This window comes from Solanum pennellii, chromosome 7, assembly GCF_001406875.1.
Source record: "Solanum pennellii chromosome 7, SPENNV200".
NCBI lineage: Eukaryota > Viridiplantae > Streptophyta > Magnoliopsida > Solanales > Solanaceae > Solanum > Solanum pennellii.
This window is the reverse complement of record NC_028643.1, coordinates 68,072,260-68,087,350: the sequence shown is the minus strand read 5'-3', so window position 1 is coordinate 68,087,350 and position 15,091 is coordinate 68,072,260. Positions and strand designations below refer to the sequence as shown.

The 15,091-nt window shown below is 35.5% G+C and overlaps 1 protein-coding gene across 1 annotated transcript; it reads right to left on the bottom strand.

The window, feature by feature from the left end:
• Positions 1 to 1,854: 1,854 nt before the first annotated feature.
• LOC107024674 (probable acyl-activating enzyme 1, peroxisomal) lies at positions 1,855 to 4,162 on the bottom strand. Its single transcript, XM_015225663.2, has 2 exons — positions 3,534 to 4,162; positions 1,855 to 3,462 (listed from the first exon to the last, which is right to left on the bottom strand). Exons 1-2 carry the CDS (start codon positions 3,840 to 3,842, stop codon positions 1,999 to 2,001), a joined length of 1,773 nt encoding a protein of 590 aa, XP_015081149.1. The 5' UTR covers positions 3,843 to 4,162; the 3' UTR covers positions 1,855 to 1,998.
• Positions 4,163 to 15,091: the final 10,929 nt, after the last annotated feature.

The window sequence follows — 15,091 nt, the reverse complement described above, 5'->3', positions numbered from 1 at the left end:
CTAAGATTATATTTCCTCCGTTCACTATTGTTTGTCATGATTTCTATTTTTAAAATCAAACTATAAGAATTTTGACTAACATTTTAAGATATATTTTTTCATCATATTGATATGCAAAAAAATTACAATTTATAATATTTTTCATATAGTTTTTGAAAATTTAATTTTTTTTGTTTAAAATATCGAATTAATGTAATATAATTTAACTTTGAAAATTAGTCAAATTGACTTTCGAAAAGCACATGACAAATAAAAGTGGACAGAGAGAGTAATATTTAAGGACAAAAACATAAAAACATTATAATAAAGGAAAAAGGTTCTGCTATCGAATTTTGAGAAGAGGTTTATTTATGTTATTGTCATTTTTGTTTGAGAAAAAGTTTATCAATATCATTATGTGTTCTCTAAAATGGCATGAGCGAAACTTTTAATAAATGGCATAAATGAGCATTTTCCTAAAGCTCAATGACATATTTGAATTTTTTTCCTTTAAAATGATTAATTAATGACATGATCGAATCATAATTGACCACGCACAAAAAAAAAAGTTTTGCAAAAGTGAAACTATTTTCGGTTAACAAATAATGGCAGAGACTTTTTTTCAAACGAAGATGACATAGATAAGTCAAACTTTACACAAATGACATAGATTAGTCATTTCTCAAAGTTCAAAGACATATTTCCCTCTAATAAATACTGTCAAATATATACTCCCTCCATTTCAAAAAGAATGGTCCTAATTTAAAGTTATGTAAAATATACAAAATTATCCTTTAATCTTGTGGCTTTAAACATGTCACGTGAAAAGTTGAAATTAAATTTTTACCAAAAGAAAAGAAGGTCATTCTTTTTTAAACTGATAGAGTATAAGTTTTACCAAAAAAAATTTAGATATTATATTTTCCCTTTTTATTCGCTCAAGATTGTGGCCTAGTGGTCAATGAATTGATTGAGAACTCTGAGGTCTTAGATTCAAAACTTAGTGAAAACAAAAAACACTAGATGCTTTTTCTCATCTATCTAAACCTCAATGGACAGAATTATCTGATACATGTTGCTGGTGAAAGACGGTAGATATCCTATATAATAAGTCAATATACGCAAAAGCTGACTCGAACACTATATATATATTATTGCCCTTTACCAACAACTGAGACAAAGTCTTCTATCTCTAGTTATATATATCATAACGTACAGCTATGAAACGTTTTATAGCAAAAAGTGTCTATTTAATGCAGTGTAATGCTCAATATATTACACATTAATTAAAAAAATTAAAGGTTACTTTCTCTAACCTTTCATATTAAAGAGGGAATTACCTTTACTAGAAAACAAAGCATTTTCTGCATTCTTTACAATTAGAAACGTTCATTTATTTTGTTTTGGGGCAGGGGATAGCCTACAACTTAAAAAGAAGAAACTTAAATTTAGCTATTACAGCCATCGCTACGCTAGCTACAAGAAAATTTTAAATCATAAGTTTCTGCTTCTTCAAGAGTTCATGTATTATTGTAATGGATATAATTGACTTTCAGATTTTAGATATTAGATTTTGTTTATCTTGAGAGAATTTGATGTGATCATTCCATTGTAATACATATGTTACGTTAATTGATATGAAATACTCGTACAATGCATGTATATGATACAAGTAATTATGAAGTATATGTGCCTGCTTTCGGGATACTTCCCGATGGCCTATAGGCTATAGACATGATCATGATTGAGCGCCAGAGATATTATATTCCTAGATGGCCTATGGACAAGATTCAAAGGTAGTACATGAACCTCACCATGGGTCACTACTAACCTACATAGGTGGCGTGTGTGTATTGGTGCATTGATCATTATATATCATCATCATCACATCTATTCATTATACATGCATGGCATTCCATACTAGTGTTTAAAACAATGAACAATTAATACATAACTTTTGAAGTAGAATAGTAAAAAACAAACAACCAGAGTAAATATACACACATTTAATTATACATGCTAACAACTTGCAGCACTTCTCTTTTCAGTGGAAAATAGACTGCCCAAAGCTTTTGCTTTCTCCCTCAGTATGAATTTTTGTACCTTGCCAGTTGATGTTTTTGGTAAATCTTCAAAAAGGACCGTTCGAGGTGCCATGTAACGAGGCAAATGATCTCTACAGTAGGTCATTATCTCTTCCTCAGTAATTTCATTAAATCCTTCCTTTAGTTTTATGAATGCACATGGTGTTTGTCCCCATTGATCATCTGGTCGTGCCACCACAGCTGCTTCAACAACTGCTGGATGACTATACAAAACTCTTTCCACTTCGAGTGTGCTTATATTTTCACCTCCAGAAATTATAATGTCTTTCAACCGATCCTTAATTTCTATGTACCCGTCTGGATGTTTCACAGCAAGATCACCACTATGAAACCATCCGCCTCTAAAAGCTTCTTCCGTTGCTTTAGCATCTTTCAAATATCCACTCATCACAGTATTTCCTCTGCACACAATCTCACCAATGCTCTTTCCATCAGCTGGCACCTTTTCCATGGTCTCGGGATCTCTAACATCAACTTTTTCTACACAGAGAACTTGCACCCCTTGTCTTGATTTAAGCACGGCTCGTTCCTCAAGGGGCAAAGAATCCCACTCAGGCTTCCACACGCAAGTCGTAGCAGCACTATAAGTTTCTGTTAGCCCATACCCATGGGATACTCCAAATCCGAGTTGCTCCATTTTGGAAAGAATTTGTGGAGGCGCTGGTGATCCGCCTGTCATTATTTCGACCTTGTGGGGAAGTGGCTTCCTGTCATTTGGTGAAGCATTTGCCATCATACTCAAGACAATTGGTGCTGCACTCATATTTGTGACCTTGTTGATAGAAATACTTTCAAATATATCTTTCGCTGAGACATGTCTAAGGCAAACATTTGTGCCACCAAGTGCAGCCATTCCCCAAATCAGGCACCATCCATTGCAGTGAAACATAGGAAGAGTCCAAAGGTAGGTTGGCATCGGACTCATGCCATGACATAGGAAAGTAGAAATAGAACTGAGATATGCACCTCTGTGATTGTACACGACCCCTTTTGGTGACGACACTGTGCCAGAAGTATAATTGATACTGATAGGATCAAATTCACTTTTTGGCCATCTTATTGTAAAATTGCTATTCCCACTAGACAAAAGATTTTCGTATTCGTGAATATCATTGTTTGGACAGAAATTCTCAGATTCAGGTATTAGCACTAGAATTGGAGTTTTAATTTTGTCCTTTGAAAGAAGAGAAAGTGCTTGTTGAGCAACTTGGAGGAATTGTTGATCAACAAATATGATCTTGGTTTCTGAATGTTTCAGTAAATGAGCAACCATTGATGAATCAAGACGAGTATTTAACGTACAGAGAACTGCTTCAGCCATTGGTACTGCGAAATGCAGCTCCTGCATTGCTGGTACATTCGGAGCCAAAGTTGCAACCTGCAATAATTTATATTACAAGAAGGAAAAACAAATCAAATCGAAACTGATCATATAAATTGAAATCTTACCACATCTCCCCTTGAAATCCCCAGTTGAACCAAAGCAGAAGCAAGTTTAAGACACCTAGAATGTGTCTCTTCCCATGTATACTTCACACTAGACCCAAACACAACCGAAGTCCTATCGCGATAAACATCTGCTGCTCTTTCCAAGAAACTTATTGGTGTCAATGGAACGTAATTAGCGGAATTAGTAACAACACCCTCCAGAAATCTAGTTTCAAAGTCAGTAGCAAATTGAGACAGGTGACGGAGTCCATGATTGGTTCGGTTGAGGCCATTAAAGAACCTGAGGGACACTTTGAAGAGCTTATTCATGGTAGAATAGTGCAGAGGACAAGAAACAGAGAGAAGGCTTAAAAATAAAGTGAAGCTTTAATTTACTGAAACTATATGTATAGATGAAGTAATGAAGTGATCGTGAGGAAATGCTTGGATAGTGGGGCAGCATAACATCACCACAGAAATAAGTTAATTATTTAAAAATTGATCACGCAAATGCAAGAAAATACTTATAATCGATCTTGATCTTGTGATGAAGATGGAAGATATTTAATTTCTAATTAAGTCTCTGAGCCAACCTGGCTCCCCTAAAAATCAGCTACTACCAGGTGCGGGCTGGGTTATGAGTATGAAAAAAGAAATGGATTTACAAATTTCATATCTGATTTTTCTTACTAAAGTATGTTAATGTCAATTCTCACTTATAAATTAAGATCCATTTTCTTGATCTTTTGGTATACCATTAATTTCTTACTTTTTTGTTTTGTTTCTTGTCATTGTCATAGTCATAGATCCGCAAAAGAAAAGTTGTTATTAATTTTTGTAGAACTGTTAAATGTAATAATATTATTATTATATTTGGGTCGAAGATATTATAAATTGATTGATTGATTAATTGTAAAAAAAATTTGAAGGAAATAATACTTTTTTTTATCATGTTGTATGAATTATAAAAAAATAATGAATTATTTGTACTATTCTATGTAAAGTGCTTACACTGATTACCATTTACAAGTGATTTTTGCAAAAGTTTTAAATGTTCTTTTGTAATGTATTCCTTTTTTATTCCTTTTTAGTTAAATATGCTTTCTGCTTACATAATGAAATTTGCATCTACATTATAACTAAATATATATTAGTTATTTAGGCTTTATATAATTATTGGCATGGAACATGTATAGTATTTTATTTCTTATTTTTCAAATGAAACTAAAAATTATCAAAATGAAAGATTAGATTATTTTACTATATGCCAAATCACTTGTGTTTTACATGAATAATATGAAATACTTGACAGATATGTTGAATGATTAAACATGCATTTATAATTAGTTCATTATCTCATGAATTAGTATATTGTCTCTTTAATTAAATAATAAAGAGATCTAAAAGTATAAAGTCAATGAATCCAAATAAAATTAGATAACTATTTTAATTTTAAAAAAAAAACACTCTTACTCTAAAAATTATATGTATAACACTAATTGGTAAAACGTCTTCCTATATCCATTATCATTTATACTTTTTAATGCAACATAAATGTAATGACCCGATCATTTTAGGAATTGTTGTAAAATTATTGTACCCCACCCGATATATTTGATCAGTTTGTGAAGTTGGTTTGGGCATCTTGAAATATTCGATAATACAGTTATTTAATTAACGGATATTTATTTTCACGCCCCGAGCCTACACCCTGGGCAGGACTGACACTCGAAAACCATTGCTGGCCCGAAGCTAACCCTTGGTGTGACTTACTTACTCAGCGGAAGACTTGAAACATTAAGAAAAGAATTCAAATGCTAAATAACTCAAATGTCTTAAACTGAACTAAAAATGTTTTAAAATAATAAACATTTAGTTTAGCCAAAATGACAACTCAAATCTGAACATAAGTCAATAACAAAATGATGAGAACTGATCTAAAATTTGACTGACTATCTATAAAGCCTTTAAACAATTGAGATGGATGTCAGGACAGGCCCACAACATCCTAATAAACTAACATACTGAAAGAAATAAAAGGATCCTCTGGAAAGCTAGGAGGCTCACTAACTAACTGTGAGTGCTCACTAGATCAACGAAACGCTGGATGCTGATCAAGATTACCTACATTTGCATCATAAGACGATGCAGACCAACTAGCATTAATACATTGAATGTACGAGTGTGCGAGTTGCAATGTTGAACATAACATAAGCTTGAAAATAGTCTGGAAGAAACATTTACCTGGGTTGTACTTATCTCAACTGAACTGATTTCAATATAAAGTAGTGTAAATAAATGTAGTATAAAGAAAATCTTTAAACATGGTTTTCAACTCTGTATATTTAGAAATACAATGACAACTCTGTATGTATGCAAAGATATCATATGGACTTTATTTATATAGATAAATACAAAATAGTCCTGATGTATATAAAAATAAAAAATACTACTGTGGAAATTTCTCAAACCGATAACCATCACGTAAGAGCAACTGTGATGATGCAACGATTTTCCTCATGCTGTCAGAGCATCCTATAACTTACCATAGGTATAGGACCTGAACTACTAAGTGGATCCACTAGTTTATTGTAAAAGTACTAAAGAAATCATCTAAAATTATGATCCTTTTCTACCTGTGATGGCTACATGGTTTATGGCAGCTCGGAATTTTCTAAACTATTCCCCATATCGATGCTCAATAATACTACCAAAATATACTAATTTTTTATGTTTAAAAACATAACTTCTTACTGGGTTTAAGATAATTTCTCAAAACTTAGCTCAAAGTCTATCTTGGAAATCTCAGTTTCCTCTCTTACTTAATTGTAAAAGCATTTACTCTTTACTGAAAACTAGCTCAAAGACTCTTTTGAAAATCAAAATTTCTTCTTTACTTAATAAACTAGCTCAAAGGCTTTTTTTTGAAATCCTAGTTTCCTTTCGTGTTTAAGTGTGAAAACATTTACTCTTTGAGAATACATAGTCCCAATATACTCCTTTCAAGAAATGACTTCAATCTTTACTCTTTACTCAACTCAAAACTTAAATTTTAAAATAAAGTTAAAACATTTGTAAAAGACTTTTGAAAACTTTATGAACTTCTCTTTGACTTGCTTTTTAACTTCTAAACTGGACTCATACTTATCCTGACTTTGATCTTAACTTTCCTTGAATTTGATTTATGGAGTCAAGGTTGTATTCATGTTTATGAATGATTTCTAGATGTTTAGAAGTCATTTAGAATAGTTAGAATCAATAGGAAGTGTTAATACACTTTAGAAAGACTTAAACGGACTGAATGACGAAACCTAGCTGGAAAAAGACGATTTGGGCGCATCCCGGGCGCGCCCCGCCAACCCTATTTGACTGAGGCTCAATTCAGGTGCACTACAGGCACACCTCCCCAGCCTGCCTGGCGCTATAGGGGCGCGTCGCGCGACCTGTTCGTCAGGTGCATCTAACGAGTTTTTGATACATTTTCGATCCTAAATCATTTTAAATCGATTATTTTTCTTAATGCTTTCTTAGATTCAGATACCCAACACATGTACAATAGAATCTAATGTGAAATGACTCTTAACATCATTAAAACGACTTAATAAAACCCATCATTCATATGTAAGTTCTAATTCCTAGTTATTTCAAATTGCGAGATGTTACAATATCTCCCCTTTAGAACATTCGTCCTTGAATGTGATTTCTCCTACTAGGCTAAGGGTGTAACATGCAACATTCAGTTCAATCACTCACAAGAAAATGCACAGCAACATTTCAACTTATAAATAAATACCAAGAAAGGATTAGTACCTTAACTCCCCAAGTAGGTTCTTCAATAAATTGGTTCCTCCAACGGACTTTAACTTATACTACTATTTTTTTTCTCAACTTCCAAACTTGGGGATCTAGAATCTGAACAGGAATCTCTTCATAAGATAGGCTATCCTCGATCCCAATATTTCAACTTCAAACTCTAAATCTCTTCTCCTAACATCAGTGGAGGATATTTGACGACTTTACGTCGTCTTCAACCTCTCTTGAATCATTTTCACCTTTCTCCATAGCTTGATGAACTAGATCTTGTCCGATAAACCCAGTTTTACCAACTTTAAACCATCCAATATGAGATCTGCACCTTCTCTCATAAAGAAATCCATAAGGAGCCATTTAGATGCTAGAGTGGTAACTATTATTGTAAGTGAACTCGATGAGAAGTAGGTGATCATCCCAATTACCTTTGAAATCAATCACCCGACCTCAACATATTCTCTAAGGTCTTAATAGTGCGCTCTGCTTACCTATCTGTCTGCGGATGAAAGACAATACTTAAGTTCACCTTTAAACCCAAGCCTTTGTGGAAGATTTCCAAGTTGTGCAGTCAGTTGTGCACCTCTATTTGAAATAATGGAGACCGGAACCCCATGAAGTCTTACCACATTTTGAAGATACAACTTAGCATAATCTTCTGCCGAATGGATAGTCTTTACCGGTAAAAGTGGGTTACCCAAATAGAAGCATGTTTTCTGCTAGACCTTGACAACCTTATGATGAAATCTATATTAATCATCTCCCACTTTCATTTCGGAATCTCCATATTTTGAGCCCTACCACCGGGCCTTTGGTGTTCTATCTTAACTTGCTGGCAATTCAAACACTTAGCAATAAGTTCTTCAATGCCCTTCTTCATACTACTCCACCAATAGACTTCTCACAAGTCATGGTACATCTTTATGGAACCCAGATGGGTAGAATATCTGGAGCTATGAGTTTCCTCCATGATCCTCTCTTGGAGTCCATCCACCATTGGTACACACAATCTACTTTGATATCTTAAAACACCATCTCTCCCTTGTTCAAAAGCTGATATTTTTTGCTTATGAACATTTGCCTTCAACTCAAACAAAATGGGATCTTGGTCTTGCTTCTCTTTTACTTCTGATACTAATGATGATTTAGCTTCAATCATCACCACTACTCCTTATTCTGTGGAATCAATTAGTCAGACTCCTAAGCGTGCAAGTTTACACACATTTTTCGCTAACTCTCTCTTTTAATCCTCAACATCAGCGTTACTACCCATAGACAACCTGCTCAAGGCATCAACGACAACATTAGCCTTACCTAAGTAATAAGAATATCCATGTCATAATCCTTCAGTAATTCTAACCACCTCTTTTGTCTGAGATTAAGCTCTTTATGGGTGAAAAAATAATGAAGTTTCTTGTGATCAGTGAATATATCTGTAACGATCCAAAAAAAATCGAATAAATAGGTATTTAAGGTGATTTAATTATTAATTAAAAATCTGAAATTTAAGGGAATAATGGTCCTTTCACGTATTAATTTAAAATAAATCAGATTTGTATTAATTTAATTTAAATCCTATTTGATTAAGTCTTGAATTTAGTCTCCTAATCCTAATAACACTCTCTCTCTCGCACGTTCTCCATATATATCTCTCACGTTGGTTTCTGCCAAAAACAATTTCAAGAACTGAAAATACATCAAGAATTATTCACACTTGAAGAACTCACAAAAATTTTTAAGTAAAAGAAAAAGTAGTCGTCAAGGCTAAGAGAGGTTCGTCGAGTGAGGTGTACGTTGAAGTAAATTGGGCGTGGGTTGGAGGAGTTTCCGGGAAGCAACATCAGTGTTTGAACATCGATTAAGGTATGGGTTTCTTCTCTCTTGGGTCCTTTCCCAAGAGGCCCTTACGATTCAAACTATTCACCTCGAAACTAAGGTTGTTCCCCGTTGCATGTCCCTGTCACTAGCTCCCTATGATCTTAGGTTGGGTATTCTTGTTGGTAGAATTTAGGGATACTTTTTTTGGTGATGATCTCGTTTCGAGTATGTGTCCATGACTATGTATTTATATTTTGTGTCTTTTAGGAATATGAAAGTAAATATGTATGTATTTGTGCAAGATTGTGATCATGACTTTGAGTTTTTCTTTAGCATGTTAATAGTATAGAGATTGTTCGTGTTTTATGTGCAATTAGAGGCGCTTAAAAATCGTGATATTCACATGGCTGAAATGCTAGAAATTCTAGTTAAAACAAATGATCAAATCATCCCTCTAAACTTGCCTTAAGAACCTTAACGAATGTATAAGAAACAAATTCTAAATTAACCCGTAAAAATGATGCACAAAATTGTGGAGTAATTTTCCAGAATCTGGAGATAAGTTGTAGATGAATTATGGAAATTTTGAACAAAAAAAATTAAATAAAAATAGGTGAGGTCTGCAAGGATCAAACCCGAGACCTCAACAAATTAAGCCTTAACAAATTTTAAAAAAAAAGAAAAGAAAAAGTGTTAGGCGAGAATCAAACTGGGGCACTGACCAGCGAGTTTCGCCTCAGCGAAAAAGAAAAAAAATGGGGCTGGGGGCGGGGATCAAACCCACGACCTCCCAGTTTGCGAAAAGTAAAAAAAAAAGAGAGATGTGAGGCGTGGGGATCGAACCCACGACCTCAGTGCTGAAGCGGGGGCGAAATATTAAGGAAATAAAGTGAGGCTGTAGGGATTCGATCCCACAAACTCACTGCCACTCGCCCCTTTTTAAAAAAAGAAAAAAGATAGAGGGGCTGTGGAGGTTCGAACCCACCACCTCATAGCCTCCTCCTCAGCGAAAATTAAAAGAAAATAAGGGGGTTGTGGGGGTTCGAACCCACAACCTCCCTATTGTAGCAAATTTAATTCTAAAAATCAAAGGGGTTGTTGGGGCTCGAATCCCCAACCTTTCGGTTAACTAATAGTAAAATTAAAATAGAAAATTTATCCCTTCATGTAAATATTTAGATTTAAATTAGAATTCTAACTAAAATAGAAAATTAATTCTTTCATGTAAATATTGAGATTTAATTTAGAATTCTAATCAAAATAGAAAATTAATTCTTTCATATAAATGTTGAGATTTAATTTAGAATTCTAATTAAAATAGAAAATTTATTTCTTTCATGTAAATGTTGAGATTTAATTTAGAATTCTAATTAAAATAGAAAATTAATTCTTTCATGTAAATGTTGAGATTTAATTTAGAATTCTAATTAAAATAGAAAATTAATTATTTCATGAAAATGTTGAGATTTAATTTAGAGTTCTAATGTTATGAATATTAGAAATAAAATCAATGAAAAATATAAATGATATCCAAGTGATTCAAGATTTGGGTTCCCGTGCCCAAACCTCCGTATTGATACATAAGTCATACGTGAATATAATATTCAAGAATAATGCCATCTACTTAGATCAAAATCAAGATCTTGGCATATATACAAGATACATAAGTCTTGTAATGCATAATCTTAGGAAAGTAATAATCACTTAGCGAACTATGAATGAAGCCCCATGGCGTGTATGTATAGACACATAAGTCTAACATACGTTAAAAAATAAGTGAACCTAAGATATACGTAATGAAATGATAAACCTTAGGAGGGTTAAATACGAGTGTAAGATACACTAAATGGCCAAGTGCATTGGCATATAATGAGATGAATTATGAAATGAGGAAATGAACATTCACGTAATAAGAGGTGAGTAACTATGAAAAACAAAGGTGCTAATAATGAAGAATGTGGTGACAATCATGATGTGAGGCTAATGTATATGATGAGAGCAATCTCAAATGAGCCTAAGTAAATGTTACCAATACGTACTTGCTAATGAGAGTGTCACGACCCAAAACGAGCCGCGAGTGGCACCCACACTTATCTTACTAGGTGAGCGAACCAACAATCTAAACCCCAACGTTTACCAGTATATAAATTTTGAATAGTAAACAAAATGCGGAAGATCCAAAACTCATTAACGAAATCAATCAAATAAACTTCTAAAGTATAATACTTATCATCCCCAAAATCTGGAAGTCATCACATCAAGAACATCTATCCTCAAATTACTAAGTCTAAGAGTATTTAAGAACTAAAATAAGTAAAACGATAGTCCATGTCCGAGCTTCAAGGACATCAAGACGTGAATGAGAGAATCCAGTCCGAGCTAGGAACAATAGCTCACCCTGAAATCTGACGTGCTGAAGACTGGCTAGAGTTGCGGACGAGTCGAAGCACTGGTGCACTTGCTGCACTCCACAAAACAACAAGAAGAACATAAAAGTAGGGGTCAGTACAAGGAACAAGTACTGAGTAGGTATCATCGGCCAACTCAAAATAGAAAGCAATATATATGGAATAATAATGTAAAACCAACCACAATACTCAACAGGTGACAATCAACAAGTACAAGAACCATTGGCAACAACCTCAAGCACATCTATGAGGACTCAAGCCTCCACACCATACTCATTTGGGAACTAGGTTCTTCGAAATTTAGTATATTAACATAATTCAAGATTACTTCTCTTTATTCTTATCGTGTCGGAACGTGACACTCCGATCCCCTAATGCTACGTGTCGGAACGTGACACTCCGATCCATTATTCCTATGTGTCGGAACGTGACACTCCGATCCATTATTCCTACGTGTCGGAACGTGACACTCCGATCCATCTATCTCATTATTTCAGTTCATCAAGCTTTCTTTATGTCAAGCATCATCTTAATAGAGAGGATTTAAGATTAAAGATTCAACAGTCTCATCATTCTAACCACCACAATTATACGATCACAACATACAAACACACAATCAAGTATATAGAAGACTTTACAATACCACCCAATACATATCAATCGCTATTAAGAGTTTACTATCACATAGCATAAACCATAACCTACCTCCACCGAAGAATCGTGATCAAGCAAGCTATCTCCCCAATGCCTTTTGCTTTCCTCTTCGTTCTCCCTCTCTCGCTCGTTCTCCCTCTCTGTCTTTTTCTTTTTCTTCTCTAGATTCTTTTCTTTTACCCTAATTATCATATAATTCATTATGATAAAAGTAACCCATTATTTATTTCAAGGTTATCTCCTTTAACCCTCCAAGTAAATAAATTATTAAACTTACCCCACTAATTTCATAAAGTTTGTCATGAATAGTCCAAAACACCCCTTTAAAACCTTTAGCAGAAATCCGACCCAGTTGGGGTTACGCAACCTGTGACGGCCCGTCGTGTCTATGACGGTCCGTCCTGCAGGTCCGTCACAAAGTTCAGAGAGTCAAATTCAGTAAAGGGGTTTGTGACGGTCCGTCGTATCTACGACGGTCCGTGCTGCAGTTCCGTCGTGAAGTTCAGAGAGTCGATCTCAGTACCCAGATTTCAGAGTTGAAGTGTTTTGGAACGAAGACCCTCGACGGTCCGTCGTGACCATGACGGTCCGTCGCCTGATCCGTCGACCCAGTCAGTTATTTTCAAAATAATTTTACTGCTCGAACCTACTAAACAGGTTGTTACAATAGATACCAATTTACCCATCGTTCGTCCCCGAACGATCACAGGAAGAAAAGCAAGGGCGAGAAAGAGTACCTGAATCTGTAAAAAGATGTGGATATCTTTCTTGCATATCCGCCTCATTCTCCCAAGTAGACTCTTCAACTGGCCGATTCTTCCACTGAACCTTGATAGATGCAATCTCCTTTGATCTCAACTTGCAGACTTCTCTATCTAGAATAGCAACCGGCTCCTCCTCATAAGACAAATTCTCATCAAGAAGAACTGAATCCCAACGAATAATGTAGTTTCCATCCCCATGGTACTTTTTCAGCATAGACACATGAAATACCGGGTGCACTCCTGAGAGTCCTGGAGGCAATGCCAATTCATAAGCCACCTCCCCCACGCGCTTCAAAACTTCAAATGGTCCAATATACCTCGGACTAAGTTTACCTCGCTTACCAAACCGCATCACCCCTTTCATGGGTGAAACCTTCAGCAAGACTTGTTCACCCTCCATAAAATTCAAGTCCCTAACCTTTCGATCTGCATATTCCTTCTGCCTGCTCTGAGCTGCTAGAAGCTTATCCTGAATGAATTTTACCTTATCTAACGATTCCCTCAAAAGATCGGTACCCCAAGGTCTTACCTCAAATGCATCAAACAAACCAATGAGAGACCTACATCTCCTCCCATACAGTGCCTCAAATGGAGCCATATCAATACTTGAGTGATAGCTATTGTTGTATGAAAACTCTGCTAAGGGTAAGAATTTATCCCAATGACCACCAAATTCTATCACACATGCACGAAACATATCCTCCAACACCTGAATCGTTCGCTCAGACTGACCATCGGTCTGAGGGTGAAATGCAGTACTAAGATCCAGCCTAGTACCTAATTCAGCATGTAATGTTCTCCAAAACTTAGAAGTAAATTGCGTACCTCTATATGATATGATGGAGAGTGGAACTCCATGCAATCGAACAATTTCCGAGATATAGAGTTTGGCTAACTTCTCTGCATTGTAAGTCATCTTGACCGGAATGAAGTGAGCAGACTTAGTTAACCTGTCAACAATTACCCAAATAGAATCAAACTTACCCAATGTCTTGGGAAGACCAACCACGAAATCCATTGCAATCCTTTCCCACTTCCATTCAGGAATGGGCATTCTCTGAAGTGTTCCTCCAGGCCTCTGGTGTTCATACTTTACTTGCTGACAATTCGGGCATTTGGCAACAAAATCAACAATGTCGCGCTTCATTCTACTCCACCAAAAATGTTGCTTTAGGTCGCGATACATTTTGGTTGCACCAGGATGTATAGAGTACCTTGAACTATGAGCCTCTGTAAGAATAGTGTGAATCAAATCATCAACACGGGGCACACATACCCTTCCCTTAATCCTCAAAACGCCTTCCTCATCAATTATTGCCTCTTTAGCCTCTCCTCGCAATACCATATCTCGAATTCGGCTCAGCTTCTCATCAGTAAACTGCTTCTCCTTAATCTTGTCAAGAAAAGAGGATCTTGCCTCCACACAGGCCAAAAGTCCTCCTTTCTCTAGTACTTCCAGCCTCATAAGGTCATTAGCCAAAGTCTGAACCTCTCTAGCCAATGGGCGTCTAGAAATCTGTAAATAGGCTAAACTACCCATGCTCCCTGCTTTTCTACTTAAAGCATCTGCCACAACATTAGCTTTTCCTGGGTTATACAAAATAGTAATATCATAGTCCTTCAATAGTTCCATCCACCTTCTCTGCCTCAAATTCAAATCTTTCTGAGTAAAGACATACTGTAAACTACGATGATCTGTATAGACTTCACACTTGACCCCATATAGGTAATGTCTCCATTGCTTTAATGCAAATACTACTGCAGCCAACTCCAAATCATGGGTCGGATAGTTACGTTCATGCACTTTTAATTGTCTCGAAGCATAAGCAATTACACTTCTTTCCTGCATTAGCACTGCACCCAAACCAGAATAAGATGCATCACAATAGACGATGAAATTCTTACCTTCCACTGGCAAGGTAAGAATTGGTGCAGTAGTCAACAAAGTCTTGAGTTTCTTAAAACTTTCTTCACATTCATCCGACCATACAAAGGGAACATTCTGCTTAGTCAAATTTGTTAGCTGCGAAGCAATAGAAGAAAATCCCTTGACAAATCGACGGTAGTAGCTAGCTAAACCAACAAAGCTTCTTACCTCTGTAACATTAGTAGGTCTTACCCAACTCTT

Coding starts and splice junctions, on each gene's coding strand:
- LOC107024674 (XM_015225663.2), bottom strand. CDS start 3,842: ATGAATAAGCTCTTCAAAGTGTCCCTCAGGTTCTTTAATGGCCTCAAC. Junction 3,463..3,533: donor GGATTTCAAGGGGAGATGTG/GTAAGATTTCAA, acceptor AAATTATTGCAG/GTTGCAACTTTGGCTCCGAA.